This window comes from Artemia franciscana, chromosome 13 (assembly GCF_032884065.1).
Source record: "Artemia franciscana chromosome 13, ASM3288406v1, whole genome shotgun sequence".
Lineage (NCBI taxonomy): Eukaryota > Metazoa > Arthropoda > Branchiopoda > Anostraca > Artemiidae > Artemia > Artemia franciscana.
This window is the reverse complement of record NC_088875.1, coordinates 25969937-25989117: the sequence shown is the minus strand read 5'-3', so window position 1 is coordinate 25989117 and position 19181 is coordinate 25969937. Positions and strand designations below refer to the sequence as shown.

General features: G+C 36.3%; 1 protein-coding gene across 5 annotated transcripts in view; it reads left to right on the top strand.

Moving 5' to 3' along the window:
• LOC136034723 (venom dipeptidyl peptidase 4-like) overlaps positions 1-19181 on the top strand; it is a 108682-nt gene that overhangs the window by 38482 nt on the left and 51019 nt on the right. For all 5 annotated transcript variants that reach the window (XM_065716087.1, XM_065716089.1, XM_065716088.1 and 2 more), the window contains exon 2: positions 9169-9406. In XM_065716087.1, the coding sequence (XP_065572159.1) occupies positions 9169-9406 (238 nt within the window). The remainder of the gene's footprint in view (positions 1-9168; positions 9407-19181) is intronic.

Below are 19181 nucleotides of genomic sequence, written 5' to 3'. Positions count from 1 at the left end.
CCCCCTGAAAGTCAAGGAATCTTACTGGATCACACCGTCAGATTCAGCATATCAGAGAACTCTATTGCAGAAGTTTCAACCGCCTATCTAGAAAAATGTTGAATTTTTTATTTTTTCGCCAGAAGAAAGATCACGGATGTGTGTTTATTTGTTGTTTTTTCTCTTTCTTTTCCAGCGATGATCGTAATGATATAGTGGTCCTAGAAAACTGGGGTGGCTGCACTCGAACGGTAATTAAAAGTTTAAGTGCCCTTTTTAAGTGACCCAAGAAATTGCAGGGCAGCTACCCCCCCCCCCCGCCCTTTTTCTCCAAAGTTCCCCGATTAAAGTTTTAAGTTTGTCATTTTGTTCAGCATAGTTGAAATATCCCATAGCTATGTCTTTAGAGGTAATATGACACCACACGGCCTTGAGGAGAGGCCTGTAAGTTATGAAATTGGTCCAATATTTGCGTACAGTATTTGTTATTGGGAAGTATACAATTTTTCTGGGAGGGGGAATATTTGTTTTTGTGGGTTTCCATAGGGTGAATCTTCCATGGAGAGGAATAATTTTCGGAGGGGGGGGGGGTGAACTTTCCAACGGTAGTTTTACACTGGGGGATTTGACAAAATTCCTATACGAGATTCTTTTTATTCTTTCTTACTTTCTCTTTGCCAACTCAATTTTGCATGTGGAGATGTTCCAGGGGAATTATCCACAAGCTATTTTCACCGTTATTGGATTTCCGAGAAAAAAATTCCATGGTGGAGGGATTTCCCGAATGATCGGGAAACGGTTAGAAATTAAAGTCTTTATCAAATTACAGTGTGCTAAGAAGAATTGTCCAGGGTGAATCGTCTGCAAGAAATTTTATGGCGGGGGTGGGGGAGATTTATAGCCAGGATAGAATTGTCCGGAGAGAATTTTACAGGAGAATTTCCGGGTGTAATTTTGCTGGGAATTATGTTGAAAGAATTTTCCACGGGGGAGGTTTCCGTGAGGGGGGAATTATTCATGAAGGGTGAGCCAGATTTACCGGCATTTTTTGAAAGACGGTGAGAAGTGAAAAAAAAGCAATTGAAAGTAAGGAGCAACATTAAAACTCAAAACGAACAGAAATTATTCTGTATATGAGGGGGTTGCCCCCTCCTCAATGCCTCGCTCTTTACGCTAAAGTTTGACTTTTTTTTCCCAATTCCTTAAGAACGAAACCTGAAAAACAAGGGCAGTTTAACTAGAATAAAAAGCTTTTTTAAAAGTTCTACAATAACTTTAGTGTAAAGAGCAAGATATTGAGGAGGGGTCAACCCCCTTATAGACGGAATAATTTCTGTTTGTTTTGAGTTTTAATGTTGCTCCCTACTTTCAGTTGAAAAAAAAAACGTTTTTCTTTTTTATTTAATTGCTTAAAGAAACTCCCAATAAATAAACACTTCCATTCTCGGGGCTAAAAGAAATAAAAAAAAACATGTAAAAAGAAATTAACTTTTAATCTCATTACTCTTTTGTTAGAGCATTCGTTCTTGAAGCATGGGAGAGAAAAACCAAAAAAGTAAAAAAAGTAAGGGCTATAAGAAGTGGAATTCTCCTTTATATACAGTATACATTCTCTTCGTTTTGAGTCTTAATGATGCTTTTGACTCGAAAGGTCGTTTTTAACCTTTTTTTTTTTTTTTTAGAAAACCTTGTTTTCTTAGTTAATATCTATTCGTTTTTAACATAATATTCAGAGTGTTACAGGGAATTTGCCTCCAAGGACACATTTTTTGTATATGTCAATCTTTAACTGAAATAGCTGTTTCGACAGTCAGAATGACATCATGTTTTTTCACGAAGGGACTTCTTGCCAAAACGACAACCATGGAGCTTGTTTCTTTTCTGTAATTTCCAACTCATAAAAAAAGACCAAAACTCAAAATTTCTGGTCAAAGAATCCTCTTCTGATATTTTATGACGATTGGTTTTATTCGAGCAGTCCCCTTTGGTATAATTTTAGAAAAGAGGACGACTTAGAGGCTTTCAATTAGGCTATATAGGAATACATCTGCTCCCAATGCTCAATCTAAAATGGTACAATACTCTTTACCTTTCTTCTAAAGTTTATCCTTTAGCCGTGGGGCCTAGAATATTGCATTTGTGTAATTTGTTCATTTGTGTAAAAAAGGCAGTCCTTGGGATCTTAAATGTTTTTGGATAAAATCTCTTTGTGATCCGGATTTTAACAATTTATAACATTCTCACCTTTATAATATAGGTAACTAAAACAAAGATTTCAAGAAAAACAGTTTCAACGAAAATTGAAAGCACCAATAAAACCCAAAACGAATGAAATTGAATCATGTAATAAGTCCGAGTTAAAACCTACAGAAGAAACTGAATGAATAAATGAAGCAAAAAAAAACGAACAAAAACCAAATTGAGCAATCAAGTTAAACTAAACAATAATAGATATTACTGTGAATGAATGATTAAAACCTAAAAAGAACACAGATTAGGATGAATAATCAATTTAAACTCATAACGATTAGAAACTAGCATAATTAAGAGAGTTTCATGTTCAGGTTTGTTGCAACATTATTTCTCTATTATATTAATGATTTTTTTTTCCTTTACATCCTTTTGACTTCTTCGACTAAAGAGGAGGGAGGATTTCTAGACCACCACGTCTCCCACCCTGGCTACGTCATTGCTTACAGTACGTTTCCACGAACTGTTTAAATTCTGCTAACAGGTCATACGAAATAACTGGTTAGTTGAATATGTATTAGTTTTGATACCAAACCTGCCGATTATTCGAATAAATATTAGTTTTTTATACCAAGCCGACCAGTTCGTCGAATAGATATTAATTTTTTATATTATTTTTTTATACTGAATTGGCCAGACCCAAAAAAGAGAAAGAGAAACACAAAGAAAGAGGTGGGTGGAGGGGTAAAAGACAGATATGAATACAAAGATATCAGCTGTTGAAAATTTATCCATCTACAGATTAAATTTTTATATTTCTGTTTGTGGTAGCCTACACTAGAATTATAGAGTTAATTTACTAGTTATAGAGTTATGAAGAAGCTATAAGATACATATACTAGTGTATAGAGAGTAAGCCAATACTAGTTTTTTTTTCACAGAAAGAAGTTATAAATAGGTTCTTCTCAGCTGAAACTTTATGATTAGTAATACGATTTTTTACCATAAAGTACCATAAATTCGAACATGGGAAAAAGCATTTCTTTTTTCGCAAGCACTTCTTTCGAATTAGAAGTCCAACATGCTATCAACTACCGGTACGCTGAGTGTGCTTTAATTTACTAAAAAAGGAAAACTCAAGGATAAGCCACGCATATGAAATTGACGTCATTAATATGAAGAATATTTTCCGAAATTCAGACTCTAAGCGAATTTTTATTAAGTCGTGACTTATCTATATCGTTTTTTCACACCGGAAAACGAATATTTGTGAAGTTACCATTGTCTTCAAAAAGATGTCGTCGAAACAATCTAATGTGTGAATTCTCATGCATACAAATTCATGCAAAATTAACTCAGGTTATAAAGTATAGAACAGTAATGACGTGATTGCTACTCACCCTTCTAAAGCCTGGAATCAATTGTCAACCTTCAGGTTAGCAGTTTTTTTGATAGCTAGGTCTCTAATTTTAGTCAGCAAATGATTCATGAACAATATATCAAGGGTACTGGGAGGCGGGAATGTATCCTCCCAAAGTCGTGACCTATGTCGTTTTTACGCCGGAAAATGTTACTAGACTAATTTTCAGAACCAATTATAATGTGTTTCCGAGATAAATATACATCAGTTAGTGTCATTTGGGCCCCAAATACAAACTGCTATTTTTAAAGGGAAAGAAAGGTTTGTTACGCAACTCAACACAGTATATAGAGAGATTGCAGGGGTATTTTGAATCGGAGCATGCTGTCAAAATTAGGTAGAAGCTTCCTTAAACAAAGCACCATCCTGTCCGTAATTCTTAACACGAAGGCTGAAGAGACCTAGAGAGCATATGAATAACGTCGAAACATTATTCATTGACCTAATGCGGTAACAAATCTGGTTGTATTGGTTCGTAACGTACTATTTTGTAGTTATAGGAATTTTAATATTTTGGTTATATTGAAATGTACCACGAAAAGATTCTTTTTATAAAACGGTAGACTAAATTTTAAAGGGTGTCTACAGGATGACCGAAAATTTATATGAATGGCGGTTGGGTTCTAGCCGTTTACCCCCCCCCCCCCCCCCCCCCCGCCGCGGAAAATGCCACCCCGTGGAAAATGAGGTTTCCAAATTTGAGAATTTTCTTTCAGTTGTGTTTTATTTATTTTTTAGTTTCGTTGAGAAGATATAAGGAAAGTGAAAAAGAGGAATTCACCCACCATAAGTATCTTAAGAACTCGCAAATCCATTTTTGTTGAAAGGACTTCCATATGAACTTCCGCGATTTTTGGCTGAAGTGGGTGCCAAATTAAAAAAAAAGAAAAAAATGCAGGTGAAAAATTATCAAAATTAAGCTAAAATCATATGACACCATAAAGTTTAAGAAGATTTAGCTTTCCTTTGAATGCATAGTTGCCTTTGGGAACCAAAGGAGTATGCTCAAAATCCCAATGTCTTTTCAAGGCCAGAACATATTTTGCACTTCATTAAAAAAAAAATCGTGTATTGTCAGTTTAATGTACATTTCGGGTTTGATATTTCGAGTTTAATATTTTGACCTTATATCCTAGGGTCCTTAGCAAAACAAATGAAAAAAAAGGAATATAAAAGAACTCACATTAAAACACAATCTTTAGGACGAGCTCTATACCCCCGTGGAAAATACCTCCCTCCCGCGGAAAATCTCCCGAAAAATACTCCCTGTGAAAAATAAGGCTATGCAAATTTGAGAATTTTATTTGAGTTTTGTTCTTTTTCCGTAGGGAGAAGGAATTTTGGCACTTATGTTTTATACGCCACTCACTCAAGTTTACGCTGTGTAAAACTCGAGAACAAACAGATTTCTTCGTTAGTTTCTTTCAGCTTAGCGCGAGACAAGACAAAAACAAGTGACAGAATAGATGGGAAATATATAATTTCGACTATAAATTTGCACATAAGGGGGGGGGGTAAAGCATTTGGAAAGTTTGAAGTCATAAAATGATTCTTACTTAATAATATGTAGAATAATTTTACCTAACACACCTTGCATGCAGACCCGCTATACTTTACTCCCCCCCCCTAATGTAAAATGTAGCCCAATTTTGCTTCTAAAATAACGAAGAAACTAACGAAAGAATCGGTTAGTTCTCGAGTTTTGCACAGCGTAAACTTGAGTGAGTAGCGTATCAAACAGTTCGTGGTAACGAACTGTAGTAAGGAGCGACCCGGCTCAATAGTGACCGAAACTTTAAAAACCGGAAATTTGATACCAATAATTACATCAAAAGAATCGCATTTTAATGCTGATTTGAAATATATAAGTTTCAAGTTCAGTTTTAGGCTACCCATCAAAAGTTACGAGCCTCAGAAAATTTGCCTTATTTTAGAAAATAGGGAAAAACACCCCTCAAAAGTCATAGAATCTTAACGAAAATAACATTATCAGATTCAGCGTATCAGAGAACCATACTATAGAATTTTCAAGCTCCTATCTACAAAAATGTGGAATTTTGTATTTTTTGCCACAGGACAGATCACCAATGCGTGTTCATTTGTTTTTTTTCCAGGGGTGATCGTATCGACCCAGTGGTCCTAGAATATCGCGAGAGGGCTCATTCTAACGGAAATTAAAAGTTTTAGTGCCCTTTTTAAGTTACCAAAAAATTGGAGGGCACCTACGCCCCCTCCCACGCTCATTTTTTCCCGGAATCACCGGATCAAAATTCTGAGATAGCCATTATATTCAACATAGTCAAAAACCTAATTACTATGTCTTTGGGGATGACTTACTCTCCCACAGTCCCCGTGGGAGGGGCTGCAAGCTACAAACTTTGACCGGTGTTTAAATATAGTAATGGTTACTGGGAAGCGCACAGACGCTTTCAGGTTGATTTTTTGGTTGGGAGGGGGAGTGTAGGGTGTTATACGGGGGAACTTTCCATGGAGGAATTTGTCATGGGGGAAGAGAATTTCAATGAAGGGGGTGCAGGATTTTATAGCATTTTTTAAAGACATTGAAAAATAAATATGAAAAAGTTTTTTCAAATGAAAGTAAGGAGCATCATTAAAACTTAAAACGAACAGAAATTATTTCGCATATGAGGGGCTCACCTCCTCCTAATACCTTGCTCTTTACGTTAAAGCTTTTTTTATTAATTTCAACTGTTTATTCTACGGCCTTTGTGATTCAGGGATCATTCTTAAGGAATTAGGACAAAATTTAAGCTTTAGTGTAAAAAGCGAGGTTTTGACGAGGGGGCGTGTGCCCTCATATACGTAATAAAAACATACGAATATAGAAGTTCGGTACGTAAGTTAATTCGTAAGTTATGTATATTTGTGCTAATAAAAACGTTCGTAAAATTGAAAGTCATAGTTCCCTTTTTAAGTAACCAAAAAGTTAGAAGGTAACTAGACCTACTCCCCTGCTCATTTTTTTCTCAAAATCGTCCGATCAAAACCATGAGAAAGCCATTTAGCCCAAAAATAAATTAATATGCAAATTTCTTTTTAACTATTTATGTGTGGAGAGCCAAAATCAAAATATGCATTAATTCAAAAACGTTCAGAAATTAAATATAGCCAATAATTAAATATAGCTCTACAGCCAATGTAGTGGAGTGCGAAAGTCTATAACAATAGATCACTAATTAGCATGGTTAAATTAATTGATATATGCTAGTGTATAATAATTGGCTTGCGCATCTATACTGTAGATGTCGTGGTTGTAGCGGTAGCTGCAAATCTAGTAAAGAACGATTTTCGACCAATAGTAACTCCAAATTAATTATTTTGAATCCCAGTCGAATCGAAGTCAAAAGTACACCATTGGAATCGTCATGACCGAAAGCTCTATCCGTCAAACTTACAGTCCCCTGGCTTGATTAACAAGGGAAATCACTTTTCTTTGTTGTTGCATGTGAAGCAATTATATGTCTATTTTTCTTTTTTTTTCTCTTTTTCCTTATGGCTAGCGGTGCACTTGTAAGAGCTATTTAAGGACTCATGCCAAAAGAAATTGTTACATCGACTCGCTTTTGTAACTAATTAAAAGAAAAAAGTTTTTTTTAACTGAAAGTAAGGAGCAACATTAAAACTTAAAACGAACAGAAATTACTTCGTATATGAAAGGCGCTGCTTCCTCATCAACGCCCCGCTCTTTACGCTAAAGTTTGACTCTTTCTCTTAATTCTTCTTTTTAAAACAGTAAAAAAACTTTAGCGTAAAGAGCGGGGCGTTGATGAGGAAGCAGCCCCTTTCATATACGAAGTAATTTCTGTTCGTTTTAAGTTTTAATGTCGCTCCTTACTTTCAGTTAAAAAAACTTGTTTTTTTTTATTTAATTTCTGAACGTTTTTGAATCAATGCATGTTTTGATTTTGGCTCTCCGTAGAGGAATAATTAAAATGAAATTTGCATATTTTTTTTTTGGCTAAATGGCTTTCTCATAATTTTGATCGAATGATTTTGAGAAAAAAAGAGCAGGGGAGGAAGCCTAGTTGCCCTCCGATTTTTGGTTAATTAAAAAGGCAACTAGAACTTTTATTTTTTTACGAATCTTTTTATTAGTAAAAGATATACGTAACTTATAAATTAGCTTACGTAAAGAACTTTTGTATTCTCATGTTTTTATTACATATATGTGGGGGTTCGCCCCCTCGTCAGTACCTCGCTCTTTACACTAAAGCTTAAATTTTGTCCTAATTCCTTAAGAATGACCCCTGAATCACAAAGGCCGTAGAATAAACAGTTGAAATTAATAAAAAAAGCTTTATCGTAAAGAGCAAGGTATTAAGCCGCAGAATAAATAGTTGAAATTACTAAAAATACTTTAGCGTAAAGAGCGAGGTATTAGGAGGAGGTGAGCCCCTCATATGGGTAATAATTTCTGTTCGTTTTAAGTTTTAATGCTGCTTTTTCTTCCAGCTGAAAAAAAACTTTTTCATATTTATTTTTTCATTGTTTTTTTTTTAAGTAGTGCTAGTAAGTCCTGCACTGCCTTCATGGAAATTTTCTTCCCCCATGACAAATTCCTCGATGGAAAGTTTCCCCAGCATATCCCCCTCTTCTCAACCCCTGCCTCCAACCAAAAAATCCTCCTGAAAACGCCTGTACACTTCCCAATAACCATTACTATATGTAAGCACTAGTCAAAGTTTGTAACTTGTAGCCCCTCCCACGAGGACTGTGGGGGAGTAAGTCGTCCCCAAAGACATAGTTATAAGGTTTTTCGACTACACTGAATAAAATGGCTATCTCAGAATTTTGATCCATTGACTTTGGGAAAATAATTAGCGTGGGAGGGGGCCTAGGTGCCCTCCAATTTTTTTGGTCACTTAAAAAGGGCACTAGAACTTTTCATTTCCGTTAGAATGAGCCCTCCCGCAACATTCTAGGACAACTGGGTCGATACGATCACCCCTGGCAAAAAAAACAACAAATAAACACGCATCCGTGATCTGCCTTCTGGCAAAAAATACAAAATTCCACATTTTTGTAGAAAGGAGCTTGAAACTTCTTCATTAGGGTTCTTTGATGCGCTGAATCTGATGGTGTGATTTTTGTTAAGATTCTATGACTTTAAGGGGGTGTTTCCCCCTATTTTCTAAAATAACGCAAATTTTCTCAGGCTCGTAACTTTTGATGGGTAAGACTAAACTTGATGAAACTTATATATTTAAAATCAGCATTAAAGTGCGATTCTTTTGATGTAGCTATTGGTATAAAAATTCCATTTTTTAGAGTTTTGGTTACTATTGAGCCGGGTCGCTCCTTACTACAGTTCGTTACCACGAACTGTTTGAAAAGCCGAAAATTTTAAAATAGAATCATCTTTTTTACAAATATCTACTTCTTCTTGTACAAGGTGGTAAATGGCGCTGTAAAAATAGGCTACAGCCATAGTAAAATACTTAAAAGCGTGCTTTGGATTGTAGTGACAACGTAGTTTGTTCTTTACTAGTCCTGCTAAATAAAAACTGGAGGCTTTTTCCTGTGCCATATGACATTCTAGTAATAATTAAATATTCCAGGATATAATCGATGATCTCGTAGATAAAAAAGAAGTTGTTACCAAAAAGAAGGGAAGAGTTGCAGCAATAATCGGGATAATGGCAGTAGTTGCCATTTCTGTTGGAATTATTGCTGGAATCGTCGTTGGGTTTTCAAATGGTGCACCTTCCCCTAAGCCACTCCTTAACGGATTTACCCTTGATGATATATTATATTCGAGGTACTACCCGAGGGACTTCAACGGAACATGGATATCAGGTATTATGTTTAAAATTTACTTATAGTGAACAATGGTAAACCGAGAATTTCATTGAAATGTTCGAAAACGACCTCGGTTTCAGTCTGGACTTAATTCATCTTGCTATTATAGTTTTCTGAATACTCCCACCCTGAAAGTTTTTTCTTCGCTGCCCAACTTTTAAGTGAAGCTGGTTGTCAATTTTTTCTAATCTGATTTCTTCGGATCTTCCCTATTGATGCGCGGGGGAGATCAGCATTCATACCGATGGGAATTTCATTGAATGTATATTTAGAAAGGTTTTAAGATATTTTTTTTTTATTGTATTGACTGAGACTGACAATCCAACAAGATAGGGTGAAGGAATGCTTCCCAGTTTGACCCAGATCTAGGCAGTAATGAAATAGATTTTTTTCATTCTAAAGAGTTCCTGTTTAGAACAGCAAGAAGGCACTTTTAACTTTTCCCCTTGAATGGCTAGGCATTGCCAGCACTTTGTCTTTATTATCCTACAATTTATAATCTGTTTGGAACTTGGAACTACTAAAGCTAAAATTGGGTTTTATCTGCAAGAAGATAAATAACGAATAATTCAGGAATTAAGGTGCCATTTTTTAATGTAAACAGAGTAATACCAAATTTTACTGAGAAAAGTAAACAAGTTTTAGATAACACAATGCTGAATATTTCGAAGGCCGTCCGGTCACCTGAAGCTAAACAGTTACCAAGTACAGTAGAAGTTAGTCTTATATGAAATTCGTATGTTGGGATGCCGATTGGGGAGGGGGGCAATTATATCCCTAGATTTTGAGGTATACCTTTATCTAGTATGTTCAGCGAAAAATCGTGAAAAGCCAAAATTGATCCCCCCCCAGATTTTGAAAATTATATTTTTTTGTGTCTTTATAAAAAAAGATATAAGAAAAGTTTTCGCCCCGCCCTAAATTCTGTGAATTGATGCCTCTGGTTATTTGTTAAAAAAAAGGTGTTATATCACGCTTAGTCTGATTGTCACTACGCAGAATGAATAATCAAAACTTTTCCACTCCCAAATATTTTCTGAGATTGTGTTTTTTATTTAATTTGGGTACTGAATTTAAAATAAATAATTTATATTTGTCTTCGACAATGTTTCATTTGGTAACATACATAATGTCCTGCTTGTTTTTTTTTTTTTCAGCAGTCCATGGAAATTCATTCTATTCTCCAAATTAAATCTGTAGGGAGTTATCTCAAATACAGAAAATCTGAAGCCTACTATGAAAATTCGATCTTTCCTCCCCCCCTACTTTGCAATTGATTTACTCAACAGAATTAAGCTCCTAGCGTCTTAGGAATACAGCTCTTGCACCCATTGAAACATTTTATCCAAAGTTTGTCGAGGGAAATAAAGAGCAAAGGTGAAACTTAATATTAACAAAAATTATTGCTTCACAGTATATCTAACATATATCAATAAAGTTAGTACAAATAAACCAAATAATCATGTTTCCCCGTGTTTGTATTATTATAGAAAACAAGCTCTTTACTGATAACACAGAAACCAAGTATAAACAAGAGCTAAGAGCTCATATGGTATGAGCTCTAGCAAAATTCTAAGAATCGAAAGATTGATTTAAAAGGGAAATCAGAGGCTTAATGCCGGTCGGGATTTGAAATAAGAGCTCTGAGTCACGATGTCCTTCTAAATATCAAAATTCATTAAGATCTGATCACCCACTCGTAAGTTAAAAATACCTCAATTTTTTTATAATTCTTCTTCTCTCTTCAGCCCTCCAGATGGTCGAATCGAGGAAAACGACTGTATCAAGTCAATTTGTGCAGCTCCCTGATACGCCTACCAATTTTCATCGTCCTAGCACGCCCAGAAGCACCAAACTCGTCAAAGCTTGAACCCCACCCCCTAAATCCCCCAAAGAGAGCGAATCCAGTACGTTTGCGTCAATCGCGTATCTACAACATTTGCATATTCTACCCACCAAGTTTCATCCCGATTCCCCCACTCTAAGCGTTTTCCAAGATTTCCAATTTCCCCCTCCAACGCCCTCAATGTTAACAGATCTGGTCAGGATTCGAAACAAGAGCTCTGAGACATGAGTTCCTTCTAAATATCAAATTTCATTAAGATCCGGTCACCCATTCTTAAGTTAAAAATACCTCAATTTTTCTAATTTTTCCAAATTAACACCCCCCCAGCTCCTCCAAAGAGAATGGATCCGTTCCAGTTATGTCAATCACGTATCTAGAACTTGTCCTCATTCTTCCCATCAAGTTTCATCCCGATCTCTCCACTCTAAGCGTTTTCCAAGATTTCTGTTTCCCCCCTCAACCCCCATGTCCCCGGATCCGATTCGAGTCGAAAAAGGAGCATCTGAGACTTCTTTATATCAAGTTTCATTAAGGTCCGATCACCTATTCGTAAGACAAAGATACCACAATTTTCACGTTTTCCAAGTGATTCCCCGGTTTCCCCCTCCAATACCCCCCAATGTCATAGGTTTTGGTCGAAATATAAAATAAGAGCTCTAAATCACAAGATCCTTCTAAAAGTCAAATTTCATTAAGATCTGATCACCAGTTCGTAAGTTACAAATATCTCATTTTTTCTAATTTTTCTGAATTATTCCCCCCTCCCCAACTCCACCAAAGAGAGCGGATCCGGTCCAGTTATGTCAGTCACGTATCTTGGACTTGTTTTTATTCTTCCCATCCAGTTTCATTCTGATCTCTTCGCTTTAAGTATTTTCCAAGATTCCCCCCCCCCAGCTGCTCCCCCTCAGTGACGATGGGTCTGGTCGGGATTTAAAATAAGAGATCTGGGTCACGAGATCCTTCTAAATATGAAGTTTCATTAAGATCCGATCACTCATTCGTAAGTTAAAAATACGTCATTTTTTTCTATTTTTCAGAATTAACCCCCCCTCCACCCCCCTCCAACTACCCAAAAGAGAGCTGATCCGTTCGGGTTATGTCAGTCATGTATCTAGGACTTGTGCTTATTTTTCCCACCAAGTTTCATCCTGATCCCTCCTATCTAAGGGTTTTTCAAGATTTTAGGTCCCCCCAACTCTCCCCAATGTCACCGCATCCGGTCGAAATTTAAAATAAGAGCTCTGAGACACGATATTCTTCCAAACTTCAAATTTCTTCAAGTAGATAACTTCGAAGACAACACTGCCTTTCCATGACGAAAGTAAAACAGTTCAAAATAGGTAAAAAGGTTTCATCCCTATTTTGAACTGTTTTACTTTCGTCAATTTCATTAAGATCCGATCAATCCTTCGTAAGTTAAAAATGCCTCATTTTATCTAATTTTTCAGAATTAAACCTCCCCCCAACTCCCCCAAACCGAGCAGATCTGTTCTGGTTATGTCAATCACGTATATAGGACTTCTGCTTATTTTTTCCACCAAGTTTCATCCCGATCCCTCCACTCTAAGTGTTTTCCAAGATTTTAGGCTCCCCTCCAACTCCCCCCCCAATGTCACCAGATCTGGTCGGGATTTAAAATAAGAGCTATTAGATACGATATCCTTCCAAACATCAAATTTTATTAAGATCCCATCACCCGTTCGTAAGTTAAAAATACTTCATTTTTTCTATTTTTTCCTAATTAATCGGCCCCCACTCCCCTCCCCAGATGATCAAATCGGGAAAGCGACTATTTCTAATTTAATCTGGTCCGGTCCCTGATACACCTGCCAGATTCCATCGTCCTAGCTTACCTGGTAGTGCCTAAAGTAGCAAAACCGGGACAGACCGACAGATTGACTGACCGTTAGACCGACAGATCGACAGACCGACAGAATTTGCGATCGCTATATGTCACTTGGTTAATACCATGTGCCATAAAAACAAGAATATTGATTTATGAGTTAAAAGTGAGTATGTAGCCTAAAAAGAACCAACTAATCTATAAAGCTTTTCATAGTCTTACACTAGCTTTGATATCAGTAACATTCAGCATACAATTATAATTATCTCAAAAACATAAGCATCAAAATAAATCCTTTTTTATAACCGCAATGTCACTGAACAGCAAACAGAAATATTGATTGATTTATCAGGTAACATTTTTGTCTCACCAGCGAAACAGTGCTGAAAACCGTGCTTTATTTGTATACTGTAAAAAGTGGCCTTAATCGGTTTACTTTTACTGTCTCAAAACTCCTATATTGTTTTGTGTTTTCAGTAAAGCGCTAGTTTTTCATAGTCCTAAAAACACAGAGAAATATGGTTGGAAATATTAGGGAAATATTGGGAAATATTTGGTTTATTTGTACTAGTTTTATTGATATATGTTAGATAGACTGTAAAGCAATAGCTTTTGTTCGTTTTGAGTTTTAACATTGTTCTTTACTTCCGGCAAAAAACTTTGTTTTTTTAAATTAATATTTGCCCGTTTTTTAATTTAAATTTAATGGAGAAGCAACACTTCAATGATCTTTTAATTTTTTTCGGGGGGGGGGGGCAGCACCCTCATATACGGAATGATATCTGTTCGTTTAAAGTTTTAATGTCACTCCTTACTTTCAGGGGAAAAAATTATCCAATTTCTGATCGTTTTTCAAATAATGCCGAGCTGCACAAAATGGTGTATATAAATTTTGAAAGTGGGCAACCTCGACAGTTAGAAAAGAGTAACCATTTTTCTAAAGAAAAATTTTAAGGCTTTCAAAACCTAAGCAAAATTTTGGTGTTACTTCACTAAACATCTCCCTCCCCCCTCCCTCTGATAAACACCAAAAAATATTGGATATACAGATGTGGAATAGCAATAAATAAGAAAAAGCTGGAAAGTAACTTGACAACCAGAAAAATATCACAGGAAAAAGCTAATTGGTTCTTAGTGCTATGATTTCTCTAAATACATTGCAAATAGTTTTATTCTGTCTATTAAATAGTAAAAAAGGAAATAATATGAATAAATAAATATAACAATAAGTAATCCTTCTTTGAAGAAACAACTTTGAGTGGTTCCAGAACCATGGGCCTACACTTCTCCAACCCTTAAGTGGCAAGGGGTTGGGGTCCTGGGCGTAATTTATTCCAAAAATAGTGTTTGGAACATTTCACAATTCACAAAAAATAAGAAAAATAGTGAATTAGCTAAAAAATAATCATATATGAGGCAGAAAACCATGATTGAAATAAAGATGCTTGATCAAACAGTTCGTCGTAATGAACTGTAGTAAGGAGCGATCCGGCTCAATAGTAACTGAAACTCTAAAATTACTGAATTTTAATACCAATAGTTACATCTAAAGAGTCGCATTTTTATGCTGATTTTAAATATTTAAGTTTCATCAGGTTTAGTCTTACCCATCAAAAGTTACGAGCCTGAGAAATTTGCCTCATTTTAGAAAATAGGGGGAAACACCCCCTAAAAGCCATCGAATCTTAACGAAGATCAAACCCTCGCATTCAGCGTATCAGAAAACGCTACTGTAGAAGGTTCAAGCTCCTATCTACAAAAATGTGGAATCTTGTATTTTTTGCCAAAAGATAGATCTCGGAAGCGTGTTTATTTGTTTTGTTTTGTTTTTTCCCCAGGGGTGATCGTGTCTACCCAGTGGTCCTGCAATGTCACAAGAGGGCTCGTTCTAACGGAAATATGAAAGTTCTAGTGCATTTTTTAAATGGCCAAAAAATTGGAGGGCACATAGGCCCCCTCCCACGCTCATTTCTTCCCGAAGTCACCGGATCAAAACTCTGAGATATCCATTTTGTTCAGCATAGTCGAAAAACCTAATAATTTTGTCTTTCAGGACGACTTAATCCCCCCCCCCAGTCCCCGGGAGAGGGGCTGCAAGTTACAGACTTTGACCATTGTTTACATATAGTAAGGGTTATTGGGAAGTGTATAGACGTTTTCAGGGGGACTTTTTCGTGTTGAGGGGGAGGTGGGTTGGGGAGGAGGTTACGTGGGGGATCTTTCCATGGAGGAATTTATCTTGAGGGAAGAGAATTTCCATGAAGGGGCAGCAGGATTTTCTCGCATTATTTAAAAAAAAAACAATGAGAAAATAAATAAAAAAAATTTCAGCTGGAAGTAAGGAGCAGTATTAAAACCTAAAAGAACAGATATTATTACGTAAATAAGGGGGTTCATCTCCTCCACAATGTCTTGCTCTTTACGCTCAAGTATTTTTAGTAATTTCAACTATTTACTCTACGGCCTTTGTGATTCAGGGATCATTCTTAAAGAATTGGGACAAAATTCAAGCTTTAGTGTAAAGAGCGAGGCATTGACGAGGGGGCGGACCCCCTCATATACGTAATAAAAATATACAAATATAGAAGTTCGTTACGTAAGTTGATTCGTAAGTTATGTATTTTTATTACTAATAAAAACTTTCGTAAAAGAAATAAAAAATTCTAGTTGCCTTTTTAAGCAACCAAAAATTGGAGGGCAACCAGGCCTCTTCCCCCACCCTTTTTTTTATCAAAATCGTCCGATCAAAACTATGAGAAAGCCCTTTAGACGAAAAAAAAAAATTGATATGCAAATTTGGTTTTAATTATTCATGTGCGGTGAGCCAAAATCAAAACATGCATTACTTCAAAAATATTCAGACATTAAATAGAAAAAAACTTGTTTTTTTAGCTGCAAGTAAGGAGCGACATTAAGATTTAAAACGATCAGAAATTATTCTGTATACGATAGGGGTTGTCCCCTCCTCATTCCTTCCCTCTTTACGCTAAAGTTATTTATTTTTTTTTTAAACTGGAGTTGTGAAAAAGAGTCAAACTTTAGCGTAAAGAACCAGGCGTTGAGGAGGGGACAACCCCTTTCATATACGGAATAATTTCTGTTCGTTTTAAGTTTTAATGACGCTCCTTACAGTTATAAAAACTTATTTTTTTTTATTTAATTAAGAAACTGAACCCTTGCCAATCTGATTCAAAGTCTAACTCGCTAGTAACTGAACTACGGCGGCTTATGATTGAATTCAATCTATTTGTTCTTGTTGGACAAGGTTGTGTAACTTAAAGCCCTTTTCCCAAAGACTATGGAGAGCTATGTCATCACCAAAAGCATAGTTTTTGGACCTTATTCAGCAAATACATTCGTAATTGGCTATTATAAAACATTGAGTTAATTTTAGCTTCTATTATAAAGAGTGAGAGCATTAAACTATGTTCGGTGAAGCTCAACTTTTGCGAACAGGATGAGGGGAGGGGTACATCAAGGAATTATGAATTTTGGAATTAGGAATTTTGAAATTCAATTATCTGTTCTTCTATGAATTTCTTCCTCTTAAGAACATTTGAAAATTTAAAAATCATTTTGCGAGCCCTGACTTTGGCTGACCGTGTTAAAGGGTTCATGATCAATTCTACCAACGGACTAATGAGAATTACTAAGGGGGTAGGACGGGGAGTATGCGGGAGGGTTCTTGTAAATCTCCAGTTAAGTGTTTTGGATCATAACTATTACAATAGTACCGTTTTATACTTCCAAGCTTTTCGACTAAAGAAGTGGCACCAAAAATGCCGTTTTTAGTGTTATATGGCACAAGGTGGAACTGGTAAAAAGCACGTAGATATGAGCAATAGCTTTCAAATGAGCCATTAAACATCTCTCTAAGAAGTTCTAAATGCCCACTAGCCCCAGCTTTTCCACTTGAGACATGGCAACAATAGTGCCATTTTTAGTGCCATTTGGCACTTTCAGATGGTTGATTTTATAGGGAAACGTACATATGAGCAATATTTTTTATGTGAGCTATACAAAATCTGTCTACGATGTTTTTGTTGTCTGCTAGCCCCACCCCTCTAGAAATGGCACAAAAAATGCCATATGGCACTTGCAGATGGTGGAATTTATAAAAAAAACATATTGATACGAGAAATAGCTTTTGAATGAGCCATTAAGCATCCCTCGATGATGTTCTGGTAGTCCGCTAGGCCTGCTGAAAAAAAAAAGGAAAAACAAGAGCTAAGAGCTCATATGGCACTTGTGACAAGGTCGGAAGAGCCAAGAGCTCATATGCATGAGCTCTAGCAAAATTCTAAGAATCAACAGATTGATCTAAAAGGAAAATCAGAGGCTTAATGCCGGTCGGGAAAATAAGAGCTCTGAGACACAAGGTCCTCTTAAATATCAAAATTCATTAAGATCCGATCACCCACTCGTAAATTAAAAATTCCTTTTTTTTCTAATTTTTCCTCCCCTTTCAGCCCCCCAGATGGTCGAATCTGGGAAAATAACTTTATCAAGTGAATTTATGCAGGTCCCTGACACGCCTACCAATTTTCATCGTCCTAGCACATCCAGAAGCACCAAACTCGCCAAAGCATTGGACCCTCCTAACTCCCCCGAAGAGGGCGGATCCAGTAACGTCAATCACGTATCTACGACATTTGCTTGTTCTACCCACCAAGTTTCATCCCGATCTCTCCACCCTAAGCGTTTTCCAAGATTTCCGGTTTTCAAGATTCCTGTTTCTCCCTCCAACCCCCTATGTCCCGGATCCGGTATATGAAAGGGGCTGTCCCCTCCTCAACACCCCGCTCTTTGAACTAAAGTTTTTTACTGTTTTTTAAAAGTAGAGTTGTGAGAAATAGTCAAACTATACCGTAAAGAGCGGGGTGTTGAGGAGGGAAAGCCCCTTTCATATACATAATAATTTCTGTTTCTTTTAATTTTTAATGTCGCTCCTTACTTTCAGTTAAAAGAAACTTGTTTTTTTTTATTTAATTTCTGAATATAACTTTCAATTTCTCTTCGAATGAGCCCTATCGAGGTATTATGGGACCACTGGGTCCATACAATCACCCTTGGGAAGAAAAAAATAGATAAAATAAACACACATCCGCGATCTTTCTTCTTGCAAAAAATACAAAATTCCACATTTTTGCAGATAGGAGCTTGAAACCTCAACCGCAGGGTTCTTTGATACGCTGAATCTGATGATGTGATTTTCATTAAGATTCTGTGACTTCTAGGGGCTACTTTCCCATTTTTTATAAATAAGGCAAATATTCTCAGGCTCGTAACTTTTGTTGGGTATAACTAAACTTGATGAGACTAATATATTTGAAATTAGCATAAAAAGTTTGTTCTTTTGATGCATCTATTAATATCAAAAATCCATGTTTTAAAGTTTCGGTTACTATTGAGCCGGGTCGCCCCTTACTTACAGTTCGTTACAACGACCTGTTTGATTACATGAGTTTTACGATGAGATCTTTTGCTTTAAATTGTAAGTGTTGGGCGATAATTTGATTAAACTATTTATCGATGTTTTCACTTTCTATATTTGTTAAATCGATTTCGATATTTCCGATCATTTTTCTTTTGTGCAAATTAATTAACTCTTCGCTTTGCCAAAGTTCAATAACAACAAGAGCTAAGAGCTCATATGGCAATTGTGACAAGGTCGAAAGAGCCAAGAGCCAAGAGTTCATATGGTATGAGCTCTAGCAAAATCTGAGAGTCAATAGATTGCTTTAAAAGGAAAATCAGAGGCTTAATACCGTTAGGGATTTAAAAATAAGAGCTCTGAGACATGAGCTCCTTCTAAATATGAAATTTCATTAAGATTCGGTCACCCGTTCTTAAGTTAAAAATACCTCAATTTTTCTAATTTTTCCAAATTAACAACCCCCAGCTCCCCCAAAGAAAACGGATCCGTTCCATTTATTTCAATTTCGTATCTATAACTTGTGCTTATTCTTACCATCAAGTTTCATCCCGATCTCTCCACTCTAAGCGTTTTCCAAGATTTCCGGTTCTCCCCCCCCAGTGACACTTGATCCAGTCGGGATTTAAGATAAGCGATCTGAGTT